General features: G+C 42.2%; 1 protein-coding gene across 1 annotated transcript in view; it reads left to right on the forward strand.

Moving 5' to 3' along the window:
- Positions 1-25,374, forward strand: part of LOC120056300 (period circadian protein homolog 2-like) — a 48,955-nt gene that overhangs the window by 12,982 nt on the left and 10,599 nt on the right. The window contains exons 6-8 of the mRNA XM_039004541.1: positions 22,442-22,845; positions 24,701-24,951; positions 25,102-25,223. Of these exons, the coding sequence (XP_038860469.1) occupies positions 22,442-22,845; positions 24,701-24,951; positions 25,102-25,223 (777 nt within the window). The remainder of the gene's footprint in view (positions 1-22,441; positions 22,846-24,700; positions 24,952-25,101; positions 25,224-25,374) is intronic.

The raw sequence follows: 25,374 nt of genomic DNA on the forward strand, positions 1-25,374 counted from the left end.
TTCCCATATCCAGTGAGTTATGTTCCTATGAACATTCTTTGTGACTGACACCAGTCACTTTAATAGTGTAAACTGAGGGGCAAGAGGATGTGTGTATGTTTGTCTGATTTATATGGATCTTGGTTGACTGAAACACTCCTGCTGTTCTGGTGTGGATGTTCTGATTACTACACACCGGGTTTTACTAGAGGGGTGGGGCAGATTTTAACCCCCCTCCCAGGAGGTCACATCATCACTTATTTATGAAACATTGGCACAATTCAAGTTTTTGTGCCATGTACCACTAAAGAAAAGTAAATGTATATATGGTATTTTCAATAACGGAATCCTTCTTTCTATCAATGTGCAGAGAATGCATACCGGTGTGGACTATTTTCTGACCAGAAGGGGGAGATATTTGCTTAGAAACTTCACCAGAGCTACAGTAAGACAATTCCACTGTAGTGATTTGAAGGGGAACAGCGGAGGCTTGAACTAGCTGACTTTACAGTTATAGGGCATGTGCACTACATCATGCGCCATCTATGTCCTGACATTTTGACACAGGCTGACAAAGACACACTGAAGAAGGCTGTAAAGCCAAAACGTCTGTGTACGCTGTCCGTGATGCTATAAAAAAAATGTAGTAATGAAGTAAGCTTTATGCAACTTATTTTTTAGGGCCAACCCATTACACCTCTTTGTTTGTCTGAATTCGTAGGTTTATGCACCAGCCAAGCTTTTTGGAGAGGGCAATGGTTCTCTTTTGATTAGCCACAAATGTCACAATATATTTTCTGTTCTCACCTCATAATTATTCATCTATTGGGATCATTTTTGACCATGAACAGCATTGTCTCCAGTCGAGTGATTAACAGGGAAGTCTCTAGTCTACAAACTAATAATCCAGTGTTTTATGCCATATGGTGGTCACTGTAAACCAGTTGATATTCCACAGACTGACTCAACCAGCACTGCTGTGAAGTTAACCATAAGTGATATTCACTACCACATCCCATCTGACGTTTCCACTGGTTTACAACCCACAGTCATTGTACACAACATGATGGCGAGGATCAGAAATATCCAGCCGATCCACGTCACTGGTTAACACATGGTGGGTGACTTGGCAGTGGGCATCGACGCCTCCAGCAGGCAGTAATAGGACCAGGCCTGGTTGCCAGTGCCAGTGAGATGTGCCACCCAACTGCGTCAGTTTGTACCGAAAATCTCCATGAATTCACATATGTGGGTGTGCTGATAACAATGGGGTATGTGGGCGTAGACATAACCAAGCCAATACAGGAAAATGATTCAATTTCTATGGCTTCCGCTTTACAGGACTTTAATAGCACGAAGTGCAGTTGGTTTTAATGATTTATTTTTATTTTATTTCACCTTTATTTAACCAGGTAGGCCAGTTGAGAACAAGTTCTCATTTACAACTGCGACCTGGCCAAGATAAAGCAAAGCAGTGTGACAAAAACAACAACACAGAGTTACACATGGGATAAAATGGCTAGGATGATGATGTAAAAATACTGAACTTGATAAATGTTTCCATTGTTATGATCTGTGTAGCCCTCGGATCGGAGATACATTAAATTGTTCCAATTTAGTTCTATGCCTGGGATGACCTTTTTGGGAATGAAATGGACAGACTCCCATTGTATCAAATGATTACATTCTCTCTGGTTATATCAGCCAGGGTTATGAAAATTAAATATGAATATGAATGCATACACACTACCGTTCAAAAGTTTGGGGTCACTTAGAAATGTCCTTGTTTTTGAAAGAAAATGACATTTTTCATCCATTTAAAATAACAGAGGCCGATTATCAGCAACCGTCACTTCTGTGTTCCAATGGCACGTTGTGTTAGCCTTTTAAATTGATAAACTTGGATTAGCTAATTGATCATTAGAAACCCCTTTTTCTTCTGAAAATCGTCAGTCTATTCTTGTTCTGAGAAATGAAGGCTATTCCATGTGAGAAATTGCCAAGAAACTGAAGATCTCGTACAATGCTGTGTACTTCTCCCTTCACAGAACAGCGCAAACTGGCTCTAACCAGAATAGAAAGAGTGGGAGGCCCCGGTGCACAACTGAGCAAGAGGACCAGTACATTGGAGTGTCTAGTTTGAGAAACAGACGCCTCACAAGTCCTCAACTGGCAGCTTCATTAAATAGTACCCGCAAAACACCAGTCTCAACGTCAACAGTGACAATGTGACTCCGGGATGCTGGCCTTCTAGGCAGAGTTACAAAGAAAAAGACGGGCCAATAAAAGATTAAGATGGGCAAATGAACACAGACACTGGACAGAAGAACTCTGCCTAGAAGGCCATCATCCCGGAGTCGCCTCTTCACTGTTGACGTTGAGACTGGTGTTGGAACACAGGAGTGATGGTTGCAGATAATGGGCCTCTACGCCTATGTAGATATTCCATAAAAAATCTGCCATTTCCAGCTACAATAGTCATTTACAACATTAACAATGTCTACACTGTATTTCTGATCAATTTGATGTTTTTGTAATGGCCCAAAAAATGTGCTTTTCTTTCAAAAGCAAAGACATTTCTAAGTGACCCCAAACGTTTGAACGGTAGTGTATATTCAATGCAAATGGAATTTGAAGCATATTGCATTTTCCTTTCATCACCTCGTCTTAGGGCCTCACGCTAACCTTATATAGCCATGGAAGTAATTGGCAGAGGGAGAGAGAGCGTGCTTAACTTGCCCTGATGAGTGTACCCGCCTAAACCGACGAGAAGATCCGCTGATGTTTCAGGGTGATCCCTCCATCCCTCCATTGCGGAGGAGGAGACAACTGTGAGTCACTTCCGACAATGGCCATTGCATCGTAGGAGGGTGTGGAAGCATTAGTGTGGAAATGTACAGTAAAATAAATCTGCACCGATTTCACGGAAAACTTTCTTTCTCTTCAATCTCTATTAATTTCTTTATTTCAGGTTATTGGCACTCAGACAGTGGTACGCTGGGGAGTTATTTTCCATAATGGAAGAGAAGGTCAGTAGGTCTACTCTTGGACCATGTCTGAAAAGGAAGAAAACAACTTGTTTTTTAGTAGTGCAGACCACCTATTTTTTTTTATAACTATTTCAGATCCACGTACCACCACTTAGCATTCCTACAAGGACACAGGTTTTTTTTTCCATACGTCATTACTATAAAGCAACCTTTAGAGGTATTTTCTGTTGAACAGCTTCATCATTCATAGAAAATCTTGGCAGTATTTTTGTACTCTGTACTGTATAATACATTATAATATATTTTCACATGATGTTGAAATAGTGAAGTACCATAGGGAATGACAGTTATTCTATGTGGTTATTTCATTCAATCCTAGTTATCAAACCATCCATCCTCTATACAACCACCCTGAACCAGTTAGAGGGAGACACGTCAAATAAAATAAGACGGGAAAGTATGTTTGTAGGCCAGCTCTGTTTGTACTACATATTATACCATTATAATACGGATACATTATTACATGGTTATGAAATTAGAGGAAATTCTTACATAAAGAGATGCTGAAGTTCGACTGTGAAAAATAAAGTTATTCTATTCTGTGCTGCAACTTAATTTGTTATCAGACCATCTATTCTTGTCCCTGTGCTCTGTTATCTAAGACCTAGCACCGGGACATCACACCAGGTCAAGAGACATGACAGCAAAACACTAGGGAGTCCAGTAGGGCAGCAGTGATACTGAGTCCATTTATAGCCAGAAAGAAGGTGGAGGGATCGCAGGGTAGCACAGCAGGGTGGATGGAGAGTGGGCCCTGCATCCAGCTGGGTATTTTGTTATACAGGTAACTGACCAAATAAAGGAAACACCAACATAAAGTGTCTTAATAGGGCGTTGGTCCACCACAAGCCTGAACAGCTTCAAAGCATCTTGGCATAGATTCTACAAGTGACTGGAACTCTATTTGGTGTTTTGTTTATGACGGTGGAAAACACTGTCTCAGGTGCCACTACAGAATATCGAATAAGTGGTCAATTGGGTTGAGATCTGGGCTTTGCAGTCTGTACAGGACTGTATGGGGAGCCAGTTGAGTGAGGCAAGAATTGGGATAATGTGTTAAGACTTTATGGTTCCTGTTAGGACTCTAGCAGCAGCATGTTGTACAATTTGTAGATTTTTCAGATTGGAGGCGGTACAGCCTGATAGAACGGTGTTACGGTAATCTAGACTGGATGTAATGAAGCCATGGATGCTTTTTTTCTGCATCAGTAAATTAAAGGGGATTTCTGATTTTAGCTATGTTCCCACTCTGAAGTTCCATTGGCAAGAATGTGTTTAATCTACTCTTTCTTTACACAGTTATCAAACCAGCCATACTCCTTCCAGCAATCAACCAATCAGTTGATCAATGGATTGATTTTGATTCATAAATCTGTGGAGAGGTCAGCAGACATCCACAGGACCAGGTCATGTTCATGACTCATCACCTTTGACCCCAAGCCCAGCACAGAGACAAGGGGTGAAGTTGATCAAATATTTTTATAGCCTACAGCAGAAACATTAGTATTCTCTTTTCATCAGGAGCCATTTGGTTTCCAGCCTGTGCTTTCCCGCAATTGTATTTGAAATATTACGAAAGGCCTGTATTGTCTATATCCTCCATATACTTATGAGTACAATGAATGAATGAAAGAAACCGCAGCAATCAGTGGAGTGAAGATGCAATGGCTGGATGGCTGTCTAGTTGATGTCCACTACCACACCCATACTGAATACTGATGAGAAACCAGTTAGATCCCTGGCCTCTGACGTCCTTGTTCCACCCACAGCTACCTGGAACACACGAGGGGAGATGTAGACTGATTCCAGATCTGTTGCTATGTGCTTTAGCCAACTCCTAAGTCAGACCTGTTCAGTGACTAAATCAAATAAAAGTTTATTTGTCACGACACGTACACAGTACAAGCAGGTATAAACGTTGCAGCGAAAGTCTTACTTACAAGCTCCCTCAACAGTGCAGTTCAAATATCAATAACAATCAAAAATCAATTTAAAAAAAAGAACAAGTAGAAGAAAGTAGTATGTACTTAATAAAACTGATATGTACGCAATTGGATGTACAGTATACATTATGAATGTGCAAAGTCCAAGTACAGTATGACTGTATTCACAAATATAAAGTGGATAGTGTCTTGGTCGCACAGTTGAGTAAATAGTATATATAACAGCAGTGTTGTGTGTGTGGGTGTGTGTGCTTGTATGTAAGAGTTGGATGTGTGCAGACAGTCGATGCAAATCATCTCTAAGGTGCAGGTCTGAGCAAGTAGACAGCTAGATTACTTCCTTGGTCAGAGGAGTTGGCTAAAGCACGAATAAATGTTTTACCAGGATATAATGGATGTGATTGGGAGAAGTGATATTGACATAGCCAGAATGTTGCTCTTCAATCAACACCCGTATTTGGGTTTCTGCAATGTAATACTCTCCGGATGCCATGAGAATTCACATTTAGATGAATGTAATCACTGCTGACGTTGGGGAACCAAAAGAAGCTCAATTACAGCATATGACGGTTGAAACATGATGGTAAAAAAAAGCATCTGTTTATGTCAGTCACCTTCTCACCCCTTTTTTTTCACACTTCCTTTCCGTACGCACACACACAGACGCGCACAAAACACAGGCCAGACGTACACTTCCAACAATTCCCATGAATCATAGATGCGTTTCTAGATACTTCTTCAACTTCCATCCATAATTCTACACCTCTCTTCTTATACGGATAGGGATCCAGTGGAGCCCGTCCCTGACTTGCAGTGCTCTAGAAGGCCCATAGAGGGCAACATACTCCAAGCAGCTCCCAATTTACAGTAACACTCGACAACAAACAGGGTTTCCCAAACTGGGTCCATGATTGGTTGACGGTAGGTGAGGGCGGGAGGTCCTGTATAAACATTAACTCACTTCCTTGACAACTTCCTTGACAACAGCTCGGCGCTGCTCGGCGAACCGCAGGAAGTATGAATGCCCTGACTTCTTGCAGAGAATGTGTCACCGTTAATTCATCTTCATTCATCTTTCTTTCATTCATCTTCTGCACACCCTACCATTCCAGTGTTTAATTGCTATATTGTAATTACTTCGCCACCATGGCCTATTTATTGCCTTACCTGTCTTATCCTACCTCATTTGCACGTGCTGTATATATATTTTTCTACTGTATTATTGATTGTATGTTTGTTTATTCCATGTGTAACTCTGTGTTGTTGTATGTGTCGAACTGCTTTGCTTTATCTTGGCCAGGTCGCAGTTGTAAATGAGAACTTGTTCTCAACTAGCCTACCTGGTTAAATAAAGGTGAAATTAAAAAAAATAAAAACGCTGCAAGGCCATGCATGCAGCACCTTTAAGTATCCACACACAAATACTTACACTAAAATAGATTGAAGGGACTAAACCTCAAGGTGAGGATGGGGGATGAATCTTTGACTCTCACTGTTGTGGTCCTCTTGTTAATGAAGGTTTTCAAAATTTGTCTGAGAGCATGTGATTTTATATGTTCTTTTGACATCTAAGAGATTACATTGAAATTGATAACAAACACACTTGGCCAGGTCGCAATTGTAAATGAGAACGTGTTCTCAATTTGCCTACCTGGTTAAATAAAGGTGAAAAAAAAAATAACAAACACACCATTTTAGCACAGACTTACAAATTACTGGACTCCATATGGATCGTATGACCGTTATTTTCTAAAGTCAAGTGTACTGTCACTTCTATCTGTCAAGGGTTTTACAGGCATAAATAAGGTTGGGAATTGTGTATTCATTGTTGGAGTCTGTCTAAAAATACAATTTTACTCAGACTTAAAACAAACTGTTAAGTTCAGTATCACTTTATGACAGTTCACGGAGGGAGACTGTCTATTTCCATCTTAAAACAAACCTACTAGAACTGTCCATCGTTACCCAAACATTAGCTTTCTTCCCACATTATGATATAAGAGAAAGGAGAGTAGGGAGTGGGCAGAGAAGCAACTTTACAACAGAAGTCTCCCAACAGGCGGCAAACATTCCATCCTAGAATTCCGAAGTGTTGTGGGATTGGCTAATGTCTGTCTGCGGCTGCAAAACACCCCGCATGTGATGTAACAATGGAAGAAGACTATGGCGCTTGAAATGTGACGTATAGCAACCCTCTGTAACTAAGAAAATGGTCAAGTTTGAGGGATGAGAAAGGAGTGTCCCGCCTAAAACGGCAACCGAAACAGACCAGTGTATATTATGGGGTTGTGATGTAAGATTGTTGGAGGTCTGAGTGTGAGAGAATTAACGGTTGAGTCATGCTTGGTCCCTGCTTTATTTTGAAGTACTTTCATTTGAAGAGTATAGTTATTATAGGAAATAGCAGTCTTCCTAGACCAAGGTGCATATGTGTTCCGCAGATTTGATCAAGCTGCTCCCTGGGTTCACTCCTAATACGGTGTCAACTGCTGCAAATGATCATGGGTATATTCAATTTGTTACTTATTTATACATAGATACACTTCTGACTGTCTTCTGCTGCACAGAGAGAGGGGTCACCATAAAGCTTCTGAGCCAGAGCATGAGACCTAAGTCATTCTCACACTTCCACAGACACACACAAGGGAGACAATAATGACCACTTCATCATCATCACACTGCCCTACATACAGAGATAGAGACAGCAGCATCCGGGTACCAACAACTTTTGTTGGGGAGACTGGTGCAAGTTGGGTTGGAGAGTCACTAGGACTTCAGCGAATGTGCCGATTCGAAGCTGCTTCCGTGTAGATCTGGGATCTTTCCCAAAACTCCCACGTTCCAAACACTTCCAGAATGTTCTATTTGGAAAGAGATTAGCTCGTAGTTGTAATTGTCCACTAGTAACTTTGGTCCAACCGTTTCAATGAGGTCAAACGTAATGGTTAACCTTTCAAGAAAAAGACAAGTGAGACCCATTTTGGAAGCCAGTGACGTGTCTCTCTCGCTCTGTGCATGTGTGGATGTATGCTCTTGACCTCAGACTGGGCTTCTCTCACATTTGACTGCATGGATGGGACTGACGCATAGCAACCGCCAGTGATAGGCTACCGGTTAAGACTGGCTAGTCCAGCTGTTGTTATTCTGTTGATTTGGTGAACATGTGTTTGTGGCCATACTCCAAACTCTATCCCATCTGCAGCCTTAGATATCGCTGAAATATAGGGATGTGAATTTTTGTCTTTCAATACGATTCGAAACTTATCTAAATACATGGGCTCTGATACGATACAGGGACGCTAAGTTTTAGTGTGTGCGTGCATGCATGCGTGTGTGTGTGTGTGGATGGTGTTATGTAGTCAGGTAAGCTGAGCCATAAGGGAGACTAGTGGTCAGCTACCACTTCACTATCAGATTATGTGGGGAATGTATGCTTTTTTTCTCCTAACACTTTTCTTCTGAAATCACCATCACCCACTTGTGATTTTTCAAAATTAAAAGTGTTTAAACTAGTAATGTACCAATATTTATCATTAAAAAAATGTGCCATGCCAATGAATACATAGCACAATTTAGAATTTGACCCGTCTCAAAATGGAATGCTTTTGACCGTTTACAATTTTTTATGGAGTGAGTTTCTCCTTCCATTTCAACAACACAGTGCTGCTTCGCTAGCAAACGTGAATGCTGTCCTCATTATGAAATTGTAAACTTTACCCTGTATATCTAAAAAATGACCATATATGTATATACAGTTGAAGTTGGAAGTTTACATGCACTTAGGTTGGAGTCATTAAAACTCATTTTTCAACCACTCCACAAATTTCTTGTTAACAAACTGTAGTTTTGGCAAGTCGGTTAGGACATCTACTTTGTGCATGACACAAGTAATTTTTCCAACAATTGTTTACAGATTATTTCACTTATAATTCACTGTAACACAATTCCAGTGGGTCAGAAGTTTACATACACTAAGTTGACCGTGCCTTTAAACAGCTTGTAAAATTCCAGAAAATTATGTCATGGCTTTAGAAGCTTCTGATAGGCTAATTGACATAATTTGAGTCAATTGGAGGTGTACCTGTGGATGTATTTCAAGGCATACCTTCAAATTCAGTGCCTCTTTGCTTGACATCATGGTAAAATCAAAAGAAATCAGCCAAGACCTCAGAAAAAAAAATTGTAGACCTCCACAAGTCTGGTTCATCTTTGGGAGCAATTTCCAAACACTTGAAGGGACCACGTTCATCTGTACAAACAATAGTACACAAGTATAAACACCATGGGACCACGCAGCCATCATACCGCTCAGGAAGGAGACGCGTTCTGTCTCCTAGAGATGAACGTACTTTGGTGCGAAAAGTGCAAATCAATCCCAGAACAACAGCAAATGACCTTGTGAAGATGCTGGAGGAAACAGGTACAAAAGTATCTATATCCACAGTAAAACGAGTCGTATATCGACATAACCTGAAAGGCCGCTCAGCAAGGAAGAAGCCACTGCTTCAAAACCGCCATAAAAAAGCCAGACTACGGTTTGCAAATGCACATGGGGACAAAGATTGTACTTTTTGGAGAAATGTCCTCTGGTCTGATGAAACAAAAATAGAACTGTTTGGCCATGGTGGCCATTGTTATCTTTGGAGGAAAAAGGGGGATGCTTGCAAACCGAAGAACACCATCCCAACCGTGAAGCACGGGGGTGGCAGCATCATGTTGTGGGGGTGCTTGCTGCAGGAGGGACTGGTGCACTTCACAAAATAGATGGCATTATGAAGAGGGGAAATTATGTGGATAAATTGAAGCAACATCTCAAGACATCAGTCAGGAAGTTAAAGCTTGGTCGCAAATGGGTCTTCCAAATGGACAATGACCCCAAGCATACTTCGAAAGTTGTGGCAAAATGGCTTAAGGACAACAAAGTGAAGGTATTGGAGTGGCCATCACAAAGCCCTGACCTCAATCCTATAGACAATTTGTGGGCAGAACTGAAAAAGTGTGTGCGAGCAAGGAGGCCTATAAACCTGACTCAGTTACACCAGCTCTGTCAGGAGGAATGGGCCAAAATTCAACCAACTTATCGTGAGAAGCTTGTGGAAGGCTACCCAAAACAATTGACCCAAGTTAAACAATTTAAAGGCAATGCTACCAAATACTAATTGAGTGTATGTCAACTTCTGACCCACTGGGAATGTGATGAAAGAAAGAAAAGCTGAAATAAATCATTCTCTGAAACCTATACATTTTCTCTGGCATGTTTTGGATGAAGAAGACAACATTTAAATCGTATCATTCTGTTAATAATTGCGTTAATTTACAATGAGTTGACAATGATTTATCGTAATGACCAAACTGTATCAACAGCATTAGTGTTGTAGTTGAGTTACTAACATGTTCTATTTCAAAATTAAGTACTTGTTTCTATTTGTCAAAAAATTAGATGTATAAATGTTTATTATACTATATTCATTGGGTTCATAGTAGGGCCCTTAATGACTATAGTAGTTACTAAGTTATTACACATTTGTATTTAAAAAAAAAAATATATATACTTAACCTTTATTTAACTAGGCATGTCAGTTAAGAACAAATTCTTATTTACAATGACGGCCTATCAAAAGGCATAAGGCATCCTGCGGGGACTGGGGCTCGGATTAAAATGTTTTAAAATATAGGACAAAACACACACCACAACAAGAGAGACAACACAACACTACATAAAGAGAGACCTAAGACAACAACATAGCATGGCAGCAACACATGACAACACAGCATGGTAGCAACACAACATGGCAGCAGCACAAAACATGGTACAAACATTATTGGGCACAGACAACAGCACAAAGGGCAAGAAGGTAGAGACAACAATACATCACACAAAACAGCCACAACTGTCAGTAAGAGTGTCCATGATTGAGTCTTTGAATGAAGGGAATGAGATAAAACGGTCCAGTTTGAGTGTTTGTTGCAGCTCGTTCCAGTCGCTAGCTGCAGCGAACTGAAAAGACGAGCAACCCAGGTATGTGTGTGCTTTGGGGACCTTTAACAGAATGTGACTGGCAGAACGGGTGTTGTATGTGGAGGATGAGTGCTGCAGTAGATATCTCAGATAGGGGGGAGTGAGGCCTAAGAGGGTTTTATAAAAAAGCATCAACCAGTGGGTCTTGTGACGGGTATACAGATGACCAGTTTACAGAGGAGTATAGAGTGCAGTGATGTGTCCTATAAGGAGCATTGGTGGCAAATCTGATGGCCGAATGGTAAAGAACATCTAGCCGCTCGAGAGCACCCTTACCTGCTGATCTAGGAATTACGTCTCCGTAATCTAGCATGGGTAGGATGGTCATCCTAATCAGGGTTAGTTTGGCAGCTGGGGTGAAAGAGGAGCGATTACGATAGAGGAAACCAAGTCTAGATGTATCTTCAGCCTGCAGCTTTGATATGTGCTGAGAGAAGGACAATGTACCGCCTAGACATACACCCAAGTACTTGTATGAGGTGACTACCTCAAGCTCTAAACCCTCAGAGGTAGTAATCACACCTGTGGGGAGAGGGGCATTCTTCCTACAAAACCACATGACCTTTGCTTTGGAGGTGTTCAGAACACGGTTAAGGGCAGAGAAAGTTTGTTGGACACCAAGAAAGCTTTGTTGTGGAGCGTTTAACACAAAATCTGGGGAGGTGCCAGCTGAGTATAAGACTGTATCATCTGCATATGAATGAATGAGAGAGCTTCCTACTGCCTGAGCTATGTTGTTGATGTAAATTGAGAAGACTGTGGGGCTTAGGATCGAGGCTTGTGGCACTCCCTTGGTGACAGGCAGTGGCTGAGACAGCAGATGTTCTGACACATTCTGTTACAAGTACTGCACTGTTTGAGAGAGGTAGTTAGCAAACCAGGCCAAAGACCCCTCAGAGACACCAATACTCCTGAGCCGGCCCACAAGAATGGAATGGTCTACCGTATCAAAAGCTTTGGCCAAGTCAATAAAAATAGCAGCACAACATTGCTTAGATTCAAGGGTAATGGTGACATCATTGAGGACCTTTAAGGTTGACACATCCATAACCTGAGCGGAAACCAGATTGCATACAAGAGAGAATACTATAGACATCAAGAAATCCAGGCAGTTGATTATTGACAAGTTTTTCCAACACTTTTGATAAACAGGGCAAAATAGAAATAGGCCTATAACATTTAGGATCAGCTTGATCTCCCTCTTTAAATAAAGGACGCACCGGGAGCACCCCTCTATCCACATCGAAGGGGACAGCAGTGGAGAAAGTGGAAAGTTTTAAGTTCCTCGGCGTAGACAAACTGAAATGGTCCACCCACACAGACAGCGTGGTGAAGAAGGCGCATCAGCGCCTCTTCAACCTCAGGAGGCTGAAGAAATTTGGCTTGTCTCCCAAAACCCTGACAAACTTTTACAGATGCACAATCGAGAGCATCCTGTCAGGCTGTATCACAGCCTGGTACGGCAACTGCACCGCCCTCAACCGCAAGGCTCTCCAGAGGGTGGTGCGGTCTGCACAAAGAATCACTGCGGGCAAACTACCTGCCCTCCATGACACATACAGCACCTGATGTCACAGGAAGGCCAAAAAGATCATCAAGGACAACAACCACCCGAGCCACTACCTGTTCACCCCGCTACCATCCAGAAGGCGAAGTCAGTACAGGTCCATCAAAGCAGGGACCGATAGACTGAAAAACAGCTTCTATCAAGGCCATCAGACTGCTAAACAGCAATCACTAACTCAGAGAGGCTGTTGCCTACATTGAGACCCAATCCCTGGACACTTTAATAATGGATCACTAGTCACTTTAAACAATGCCACTTTAAATAATGCCACTTTAATAATGTTTACATATCTTACACTACTCATATCATATGTATATACTGTATTTTATACCATCTATTGCACCTTGCCTATGCCGCTCAGCCATCGCTCATCCATATACTTATATACATATTCTCATTCACCCCTTTAGATTTGTGTGTATTAGGTAGTTGTTTGGAAATTGTTAGATTACGTGTTAGATATTACTGCACTAGAACTAGAAGCACAAGCATTTCGCTACACTCGCATTAACATCTGCTAACCACGTGTATGTGACCAATAACATTTTGTTTTGATTTATATTGTGTATATGACAAACTTGACTTGAGACTTTTATGCATGTTGCGCTGCTCTCACTCAGTGCAATCAAAAACAAAACATTTCTGTGTTTTCTATATATTTCCACACTATGAGGTTGGAATAATACTGTGAAATTGATAAAATCATGATAATGTCCTTTTAGTGTAAGAGCTGTTTGAAAAAATGGCCTTAAAATTCAGCCTGTGTTGGTGGGATGGAGTTTTGGCCTGCCTTGTGACATCCCCAGGCGGTACAATAGACCATTAAGAAGAGTTCCAAACCTCTGCCAATAACAGCTAGTTTTCAGTTTTCCCCTCCCCACTCAGACCACTCCCAGACAGTCCTAGCAACATTCTTGTTTGAGAAATTGCTCTTTGCTAAGAAGCATTTTTTTCTTTTACTTTTTTTATTGAAAACAATCACAGTAAGGTGCTTAATGGTTGCCCCGAAATGATTTGATATTGAGATAAAAACGGCTGCATTGGACCTTTAAAGAGCTTGATGATTTCTGATTCCCATGTCTCGTCTAAAGCAGATTGAGAGACAACCTGTGATTGTGGCTCTGCATGTTTTAACACTGGTCAATCTGTAGTGTCAATAACATCCAAGTGACCTGCTAGAATATTGGTGAGAAGTATGGAGACAGACGAGATGCTGAGGGACGTTTTAATTTGAGCCCCGATGAGTGGGAGGAAGGGTAGATAGAGGAGAATAAGTGTTGAGGGGAGATGAGAGGGAAATGCACTTAATACATGTTCTAATAGCAATTATTTTTCCAAATCACGTGAGCATTGTGGAATATTTCCATTGCAATCGTTTAGTTTACCTCGACTTTCCTCTCGGTCAAACTGATGACTGACTAACTAGGCGCATGACAGGAGCTGCCAAGTGCCGACTCACTCTCTCCCCTGTCTTTCTTGCATCATGTCAGTGCAGGGAGATTGAGTTACTGACCTGCCGTAGTAGAGGGAGGAATGAATGCAGGAAATGTGACGTCTTTCGTGATCTATATTCTATAGAATACGCCATATTCCATATTCCTTGAGCTTCTTATCTTCACATTGCTAAACAAATTATGCAATGGAAATGGTCATGCTATCCTGATGGCTCGACTTGTAGAACCACAGTGTGTAAACAGCTCATTGTGATCCATGCCTCCCTCTAATCCTGGCATCTGCTGGCTCAGGGTTGCACTGCAGAAACTAGCCTCCCTGGATGGCAGGCTTTTACATAAGGATGAGATTGAAACACACTGCGTTATGTACACAACACCTGCTCCTTAATCAATGCCAAGTCTACTATGTTTTCCCATAAGCTTGTGCTGACAAATGCCCACAGGAAAATATTAATTTATAATGGCGAACACGGTACTTCTTACTGACAAAGAGCATGATTGTCTCCAGTTTATGCAACAGTAGTAGGCTCATATTCCAGAGACAATTTTCATCATCGCATGATAAACGGACCAACAACTTTCTAGGAACGTTTTGCTTGCTCTGTGTCTGGATAAATGTTCACTGTTTCAAGTGTAATGCATACTCAGGGAGAGAAAGGTGTAGATTGGTGTTTGTGTTTGTTTCGCCTTCGCAGAAGGCAGGATTCGTGGTCACAGGCAGACAATGGTCATACACAGGTAGGCAAACAGGCAGGTGAATCAAAACTAGGACTGAAGGCTACAACTGGTTCTCACAAACGAGCTGGGAAAAGGCTTAGTAGAGTCAAAACTAAAGGCACAAAGGCACAAACAGAATGAACTGAACTAAATAAGGTGATGATGAGACCAGGTGAGTAACTAACACAGGTGAAATCAATGAACAAAAATTAAAGGCAGGGCTACATTCAAGAACACAGCGAAACAGAACACAAGGTTCACTAAGAAAATAAATACAGAACCTTACATCAACAGCCTAAAAAAGACATGAAGGAGATGTATTTGAAATTCCAACATGCTTTCGTATAATGTTTGTATCTTGTTTTTTACCCTATGCTGAAATAGGATAAAATAGCGTATTATTACGCATTAACAGTCGTGCATAATTGCAACTTATTGTCTAAAACACAGCATTGTCTAATAATGTTTATGAAAATGTATAATTTTCTAACAAACGGGATAGTTCATACTGCCAAACACACGTCTAATGCTGGAAAACAACGATGCGTATCACCATGCAAGGATATGGTTAAGTAATTCACCCACATTGACAATACACACACTTGTATAACCGTTTAGATAACAGCCAGCCGCTTGAGCCTCTGTGAACCAACCACTGACGCCGCTCCATTCATTTTCTAGTCTTTTGTAGTGATTCGACCACTCCGTGTTACGCTGGTTGTGGCGATGACGTCCTTATTTAAAGAGACTGCCGTCGTTTTTTACCAATGGTCGCGGGTCTTGGGCCGTTTCCGTATTCTTGCCATGGAAACACAATTATCTAAGTCAAGGAACTCATGGTATAGGGTGGGGATAACTGGTGCTAAGGGCGGAGCTCAAAATTAAGTTACTGCAAAGAGCTCTATAAGAAAACGAATTAGTCGGAGACTAATGCAGTGTGTTAAACAAAAGCCTGCTGGCATATTGCACTGCTCCAGCAAGATACAACTATTCCGTTTGACAACCAACATAAGTCTTTGGAATCCAAGAAAATAGACAAGGATCTACTTTAACTGAAAGGTTGGTGAATTTGTCATGGTTTTGTTGACTCCTACATAGTTTGGTGTTTGTGGGTGCGTTATGGAACGATGCTGTATAACGCGTTGGATCATATTCACTATAATGTGACTTGGCTAGATCTTGATTTTCCACTGTATAGCAAAATCCTAAATCTTCGAAACTCTGTGGTGGGAGCGTTTATACATCTTTATTATAACATGGTTTGGTGGGTTTTACAGAGCTTTGAAGTGGTTTAAAATGAGTCTGAAAGTTGCATTGCATAACTGTGTCAGTGTGCGGGTCATAATAGGTCAGTAGATTCGGTCAGCCCAGCCCACATGACAGCAGTGTTTGTTTAACGATCCTATGCGGCCATGTCTAGATTGATGACAGCTTGTCCAATTGACGTCAAAAGTTGAATTTATGCAAACCCCTTTCCTAACATGCTACGTTAATTATCCTTGCGTAAGTTGTCATAACCTGCTACGAAAAGTCAATTTTGACAAAAGCTATATTCTTATCCTATTCCTGCCTGTGCCATAGACATAGAAACAATGATGTGTCTGAGATCTGTCAAACTGCTTAGTGCATTGAAAGGGGAGTGCGTCTGTGGCGGTGTTCACTGTCATTGAAACGTTTTTAGAAAAAGAGGATGAACTGATCAAGCGGCTGTTTTCATTGTATCAAGTCAGACAGCGGCTGGGTGCCTTGCTGTGCTGTTTTATAACACATTCGTTACATAAAAAAAGCCCAGCACGTGGAACTGGTGTTTCCTCCAATAGTCATCTTATAACAGGGCTGTTATGCCTTTCTCTAGTGATGCTTAGGTTAAGTTGATTTGCCTTGCTTTATTTACTATTGCCATGAAGACTTTGCCATCCGTATGGTCATGTGCAGTAGGCTATGTAGCAGTGGGCTATGGTAGTCCTCAAAGATCCATTGTTGTGTTTCAATGTATTGTAATGACTTGTTGAAAAATGGAGCATCACTTGCCCTTGTGCCAGGTTGTTAATACACTGTTATTGTTATAGTAATAACAATGAATGTAATTATTCAGCTGCAGGCATGAAACAATGATTGAATGAGCTGTTGTGAAAATAAACTTTTCTTTTTGTTTTTGCCATTCTGTCTGTCAAATACTCAAACTACATTATTTCATAATCAAGCTGCATCAGGCATGACATGACACTCCTATCTTCAATCTGATAAACAATGCATATGTAAAGAGAGGCATCATCCATTTATATACAATGACAGGTCACTTGCTCCTGTTAACTCTTCATTAACCACAGGTTGCGTTAGAATAAACCGCATGTAACCTGAAAACCATCGCTAGTTCTCAGAGCGAGAGATGAGCTGGGTAGAGCTTCTTTCACTTTGTGCTGTGCAGTTTTGTGGCGGCATCTTTTAAAACGCATGCTTCGGCCAGGAGTTTTCCAATGGGACATGACCAGGGGAAAAACTCTGTGGCCCTATGAAGATCGAGGGCCCTGAGTAGTTCTTGCATGGTCAAGTCATGTGGTCAGAAAAAAAAACTCCTGGCCCTAGCTATTAGCCTACTGCTGTATATCTGGCCTGGTCCTAATATGGACTGTTACCAAATACCTTCATCTAATTTAGTCATGTAGTGCTCAATGCTGCTGTGTGTACATTTGGAAATGTCACTGTAGCCCTCAGCTCACCTGTTTATTTTGTATTAGTTATAATATGATGTATACATAATCTAATCTCTAGGTAGACTAGTGGTTAGAGCATTGGACTAGTAACCAAAAGGTTGCAAGATCAAATCCCCGAGCTGACAAGGTAAAAATCTGTTCTTCTGCTCCTGAACAAGGCAGTTAACCCACTGTTCCTAGGCCGTCATTGAAAATAAGAATTTGTTCTTAACTGACTTGCCTAGTAAAATACATTTTAAAAAATGTATGTGAAAGGCATGCAGTAAACCCACATTAGGCCACTATTTTAAGTCACACATGTGCACGGTGAGTCCCTCCTGCTAGTTTTGCCTACGTCTGCTTCACAATACTTAGTATTCTACACGATTGTTCTCCAAGAAGAGCATTCTAACTTGAATATTCAGTGACAACACTTAACATTGCATAAGTATAATTTCTTTGTTACTACATGGTTATAATACTTACCAGTGTTGTATTCTGTTTCCATGAATATTCAAATTAGGGAGTGGACCAGTGGAAATGATTGTATAAGTACATTTGTTAATTAATACCTTATAACAGGGATATTGCACTGTTACTCTAGTAAAATAAATGGATCTTGTCTTGAAATACAAGATTTTCTGAAGCAGCATCACAAGACCAAGGTAGAGGTGATGTTACATCTACATGCTAAAGTCCAAACACAATTACATAATAACAAGCTGCCCAGTAAACGTGATTGATCTTCTAAACCACTTTCTATTATTTCACTCATCACCACTTGTTTACTGGTTGCTGTATTGGAAGACTACAGTTGTTGTAGTTGTCTAGTGGTCGTAAGTAGCCAAGCTAGCCATTCCCTCAAGACTGCAAGCCCTCCTCCTTTCTGTACTAGTGTAGTCCGGTAACACCATAGACACGACTCCAGTATATCTTTTTATGATGTCCAGTGTTACAATACAGTGTAATATTACACCGACTCAGTGTATAATTACTCTCCCTCCAGTCAGTCTGTCCTAGTCTTCCCCATGCTGAGTTTCCCTTTAACCATTTAACCATAAGCAGATCCTAAGATTTTGTAACTCCTTATGTACATTTAGCAGGTACTACTAGCGTAGCATTATAACACTGCTGCTTAAATATACTGAACAAAAATATTAACACAACATGTAAAATGTTGGTCCCATGTTTCATGAGATGAAATAAAAGATCCCAGAGATTTTCCACACGCACAAAAAGCTTATTTCTCTCATATTTTGTGCACACAATTGTTTACATCCCTGTTAGTGAGCATTTATCATTTGCCAAGATAATCCATCCACCTGACAGGTGTGTCATATCAAGACGCTGATTAAACATTATGATCATTACACAGATGCACCTTGTGCTGGGGAGAGTAAAAGGCCTCTTTAAAATGTGCAGTTTTGTCATATAACACCATGCCACAGATGTCTCAATTTTTTAGGGAGTGTGCATTTAGCATGCTGACTACAGGAATGTCCACCAGAGCTGTTGCCAGAGCATTTAATGTTCATTTCTCTACCATAAGCCGCCTCCAAAGTTGTTTTAGAGAATTTGGCAGTACGTCCAACCACAGACCAAGTGTAACCACGCCAGCCCAGGACCTCCACATCCTGCGGGATCGTCTGAGACCAGCCACCCGGACAGCTGATGCAACTGTGGGTTTGCACAACCGAAGAATTTCTGCACAAACTGATAGAAACCGTCTCAGGGAAGCTCATCTGTGTGCTCGTCGTCTTCACCAGGATCTTGACCTGACTGCATTTTGGCGACATAACCGACTTCAGTGGGAAAATGCTCACCTTCGATGGCCACCTGCGAACAACATTGTTTTATACTTTTGTTCAGTGTAGATAGCAGAATCCCATGTCACTGTTAGCCTTGCAAAGAGGGCCTGAGGGAAGGACCGTTATCACTAGGATGTCATTGAGGAGAACACCGGAAACCCATAGTTCCACTTGATAATGTTGTCACTCGACACAATGTCCCACACCCAAGGCGCAGGACAGAGTTGAGGTTTTTTAGAGAAGGGAAATAGCTAAGAAAGATGCTAAAGGCTGTGAGATGACACAGTAATAGATATTGTGAAGAAAATGGGTCTGAGTGTTGGGTAGCTCAGTAAACATACAACCTTGTTCTATAACAATTGTCCTATGATGACGACAGCACTTGTCCTGTTCCCAGCACCGAGGAATTGAATCCAGTATGTTTCATTGATTTATAATCCAATACCATAAAGTTATGCTGAGGTGTATTTGAGTATTCAAATTAGCCCTATGACAAACTTACAAGTCAGATAATGAGTCCTGACTAGCTGCTGTGTAATGCTTTCTGTTACATAACTAATAGCCGGTTAAAGTCAGTCATTAAATTACTTGACATCTCAGACTCCTGGCTGGCAACGTGCCCATTTCTCCACAGAGCAGGAGCAGCCGCTTCGCCTACTACCTGTTTGAGCCTGTCTCTGCAATAACAGACAGATGGTCCATAGTGAATTCATGCCAGTCTCTCTCTGGGTCACTAGGTTATTTTGGCTCTCTGCCAGGTCAATTACAGCTAGGGAAGTGTGGTGTGGGAAGATATGTGGACTTTAGTGCAGCGAATAGGTACTTTTCAATCACGGGCCATGCCAACAGCCAAGGACCAGGTCAGGTGGTGTAACAAGATGAGATGATAGGCCAGTTAGCTCTTTTAGGTTTACTGCATGGTGCCCTTGATGTCTCTAACAGGTTCCTTAACGGGGAAAGAAATGCAATTGATACAAAATAAGAAGTATACAAGAGAAACTGAATACACAAGGAACATACTAAATAGTAGGGCCCTGATTTTTGTAGTTGCTCAGGTTATACAGGACAGTCACTCTCAACATCCAGTCCATGACGGTTCTTTCTAATAGTTTGCTGATTTAGATGTATAAAAATTAAATATTGCATTTATATAAGTATTCAGACCCTTTACTCAGCACTTTGTTAAAGCACCTTTGGCAGCAATTACAGCCTCAAGGCTGTATTTGGGGAGTTTGTCCCATTCTTCTCTGCAGATCCTCTCAAGCTCTGTCAGGTTGGATGGGGAGTGTCGCTGCACAGCTATTTTCAGGTCTCTCAGTCTCTCCAGAGATTTTAGATCGTGTTCAGGTCCGGACTCTGGCTGGGCCAATCAAGGACATTCAGAGACTTATCCCGAAGCCACTCCTACGTTGTCTTGGCTGTGCTTAGGGTCGTTGTCCTGTTGGAAGATGAACCTTCGCCCTAGTCTGAGGTCCTGAGTGCTCTTGAGCAGGTTTTCATCAAGGATCTCTCTGTACTTTGCTCCGTTCATCTTTGCCTCGATCCTGACTAGTCTCCCAGTCCCTGCCACTGAAAAACATCCCCACAGCATGATGCTGCCACCACCATGCTTCACCGTAGGGATGGTGCCAGGTTTTCTCCAGACGTAATGCTTGACATTCAGGCCAAAGAGGCCAAAGAATCTTGGTTTCATCAAACCAAAGAATCTAGTTTCTCATGGTCTGAGAATCTTGTGCCTTTTACTGAGGAGTGGCTTCCATCTGGCCACTCTACCATAAAGGCCTGATTAGTGGAGTACTAAAGAGCTGGTTGTCCTTCTGGAAGGTTCTCCCATCTCCACAGATGAAATCTGAAGCACTGACGGAGTGACCAGTGGGTTCTTTGTCACCTCCCTGCCCCCTTCTCCCCCGATTGCTCAGTTTGTCCGGGCAGCCATTTCTAGAAAGAGTCTTGGTGGTTCCAAACTTCTTCCATTTAAGGATGATGGAGGCTACTGTGTTCTTGGTAACCTTCAACGCTGCAGACATTTTTTGGTACCCTTCCCCAGATCTGTACCTCGACACAATCCTGTCTCGGAGCTCTATGGACAATTCCTTCGACCTCATGGCTTGGTTTTTGCTTTGACATGCACTGTCAACTGTGAGACCTTACATAGACAGGTGTGTGCCTTTCCAAATCATGTCTGGGGCAGCAGCGTAGCCTCGTGGTTAGAGCATTGGACTAGTAACCGAAAGGTTGCAAGATCAAGTCCCCGAGCTGACAAGGTACAAATCTGTCATTCTGCCCATGAACAAGGCAGTTAACCCACTGTTCCTAGGTCGTCATTGAAAATAAGAATTTGTTCTTAACTGACTTGCCTAGTAAAAAAAAAAAAAATGAAGTCCAATCAACAGAATTTACCACAGGTGGACTCCAATCAAGTTGTAGAAATATCTCAAGAATGATCCATGTAAACAGGATGCACCTGAGCTCATTTTAGTGTCTCCAAGCAAAGAGTCTGAATACTTATGTAAATAAGGTAACTGTTTTTTTATTTTAAATAAATTTGCCAACAATTCAAAAACCTGTTTTCGCTGTTTCATTATGGGGTATTGTGTGTAGATTGAGGGGGGGGGGGGAAATATTTTATCCACTTTAGAATAAGGCTATAACGTAACAAAATGTGGAAAAAGTCAAGGGGTCTGAATACTTTCCGAATGCACTGTACACTGAGCTGGCCTGACTCTAGCACTGTCTAGACAAGTTAAAGCTTCAACCATTGAAGGGGACTTAGTCCCCCAGAGAGGGGAGAAAGGGCAGGAGGCGATCCCAGTAGGGAGCACTGTCGGGTGGATTCCCTTTGATGGACCATCCGCTGGCCTGGTCCTCACCTGGGTGGATTTCAGAGGTCATGGGCTACAGCTTTGATGTCTATCTAGACCTTTTGTGTGAAGGGCAGCAGACAGGGGCAAGTGTCACCTTTTGGGGGGTCTGGTCTGTGTTTTTTGTCTGATAGCTTCAAAGGGAATTCTACTGTATCTAGTAATATTTTTGTTCCTGGGATTTATTTAATTTTACAAGGTTTTCCTAAAGGGTTTTATTGTTGTGTAACTGACCCTCTTTTTCCTCTCTTCATTTACAAAAAAACTCTCGGCCTCTAATCCATCCATTCTCTTCAGCGTCTTGCAGATGATGGTGTGATTGAGTTTGGCTTCTTCCATTCTCTACCCAGCGTATCTCTGGTTTCAAACCCTCAACACACCACACCTCCCTAATGTCAGAGGTTTCAGACCAGGGGTGCAGCTCCATGCCCAGGGGGGCCTTCTCGTGCAGCTCCATGGCCCAGCTCCATCGTATGAGCAGCTACGGCCAGGGTGGTCCAGACCTGGGTCTTGCCTCAGAGGGCAGTGACAGCATCGGGCGTAAGAACGTCCGCTCACGTTCCCGCCACAATGACGTGGAGATGAAGAGCAGTGGATCCAGCGGGAGCGAGACCGAGTCACACGGCAACGAGAGCCACAGAAGCCATGGAAACGAGAGCCACGGCAACGAGAGTCATGGCAACGAGTCGACAGGTAGCTCCAACGGCAACAGCAAGGACTCCGCCCTCTTGGAGTCGTCTGGGAGTAACAAGAGGTCAGTGGGGGGTTTAAGTGGTTTGTGGGTGGGGTTAGAGTAGATCACGTTTCTTTATGGGTACCTTTTTACCATTCTAACGTTTTACCATTCCTACATTTTACCATTACTAAATTTTACCAGTCCAGTCGTAGGTCCTATTTCCTAAATCGATGGCAGCCCAGCAGAATATAGTCGACCATGTTAGTTGATCCGACAACGTACGCTATCACATATCCCACATATTTTGAAGTCCAAGGCTACATGGGGATGCGTGTCCAAAACCATGTGTCCTCGGTTGTTGTGTGTCCCCGTTCTCTCCTTAGGACGTATGGTAAGTTGGCATCAATATGACTCAGTCACTAGCAGCACATTCTGAATCTCTAGAGACCCATCCCTCTTTCTTCCTCTCTGTTGACACTTGCTGGCACACATCCCTACTCTAAACCTCCACTTGTCCCGGCCTCAGAGAGTTGACATGCCCTAGACAATGTATGTGATGCACAGCGGCGCCCTGTCTCACCCACCTCTCACCTCTTTTCCTGTGATGTCTTTAGGGCTAACCCTAAACCTAGCCTGCTCCACAGACAGTCAACAATGATCGCCCGCATAGTGAAGTGAGGCCCTCACAGAGAGCAGTGAAAAGCCCATAGAAAGTAATGATGGACCCCAGTAAGAAACTAAAGAAGCTGCCAATGGAGTGGCTCCAATTAGGACCCTGAATGGCAGCACTTCATCCTGATGACACTCTGCCCCCCCCCCCCCCCCCCCCCCCCTTTCTCTCCTTGTTCCTCAGCAACTGGGCTGAAATCACCTTGAACACTCTTTGCAGAGGAAGACACTGGAGCACATCTTGATTATGTAAAATTGGCGATGAAAGCAAACAGTTATCAAGGTCATTCTTTGCTGAGACGTCTCAGTTCTTATCTGCCATATATGGTGAAGTTGTCCCCCGCTTCCTCCTTCCCGTCCGCCTCCCACCTCTGTGACAATACAGTATGTTCCTGTGGGCTCCACTTTAACAGTGAGGAGGCCTATTCTTACAATCATTAACGATCTCTATAAAAGTGCACAAAAGGCATAGGATGGGAAAAGAGAACATGCTTGTTTACACATTAAACCTGGCTATAAGAGTGGTCCGCCTATCCCATTTTAAATGTTTAGCGCTTCTCCAGACACTCTTCAGTCAAATCCCATGTAGTTATAATGATCAGAAAAGTCATCCATTTCAAACAGCACAAGCGAAGCCGTTGCTAGGAAAACATGAATGTACCTGGATTTGAGTCTAGTCGTCCCCACCCTAATCAAATCAATTACAGATTCCTACGAAAGTGCTCTGGTGTCCATGTACCATTGTAGCATTGCACTCTCCTGAACCCAAAAAGAGTAGAGAACTCCAAGCCATTGTCGCAGCTGTGCAAAAAAATTAACCCATTTTTTTCATGCAAAACTCAAGGACTTTGTTTTGAAATCTCATTCCAGTGTTCAATGGATGTATTTCAATCGGATATTGTGAAAGAGAAACTTTTAGCCTGCAATGAACGCAATTCACCTGTTGTTCAAGAGGAATAGCATTTTAATGAATGGCTGCAGTGTCGTTCGAAAACAAAAACAATATGATTGAAAGTAGACCTTTTCTTGTTAACCTCAGTCAAGGCTACCTTTCTAGAAAAAGACATTGTAGCTGAAACATCAACAATAACAAGCCTACCTTCAGTCCCTTTATTGTTTTTCAAAAGTATACCGCTAGCAGCTCGGTATAAGACTTGTTACAGTGTAGCTTCGGCTTGTAACAATGTAATTCTAGTGGTGTGAAACAATTCTCTAATAGAAATGTGTTATTGCATGTTATTAATAATCTCTCTCCTGCTTGTCACTCTAACTCCCACAGCCCCTCTCCTCCCAGTAGTTCCAATGCCTTCAGCCTGCTGAGTTCTGTGCAGGACAACCCCTCCACCAGCGGCTGCAGTAGTGAGGAGTCCGCTAAGGCCAAGACCCAGAAGGAGCTGCTCAGGACCGCCAAGCAGCTCAGACATCTCCTGCCTGCTGACAAGAGGAACAAAGGCAACAAGTCCAGCTCCCTAAACACCCTGAAATACGCACTGCGCTGCGTGAAACAGGTGGAAGGTAAGAGACAACCAAACCGCACATCCTTCTGGGTGGTAGTCCTGAACATATTAGGAATTTAGCATCATTACATTATAGTTGATTGTATTAGGAATGTGTCTTAAAAGTCCAACAAGGAAACCAATGTGTGTTTGTGTTGTTGTGCTTTAGCCAATGAGGAGTACTACCAGCTGCTGATGACCAATGACAGTCAGCCATCAGGCCTGGACGTGTCCTCTTACACCATCGAGGAGATAGACAGCATCACCTCAGAGTACACCCTCAAAAACAATGTAAATTCCTTAGTAGTACAGTATTACTTCTGAATACACACAAAAAAACATTTCCTTGAATACATCCTCAAAAATAAATGGTACCCAACAGTAATGCTTAGTTAACACTATAACAGCCACGACTTAATGCCTACCACATCCATGCCATCCG

This window comes from Salvelinus namaycush, chromosome 11 (genome assembly GCF_016432855.1).
Source record: "Salvelinus namaycush isolate Seneca chromosome 11, SaNama_1.0, whole genome shotgun sequence".
In the NCBI taxonomy this organism is placed as follows: Eukaryota; Metazoa; Chordata; class Actinopteri; order Salmoniformes; family Salmonidae; genus Salvelinus; species Salvelinus namaycush.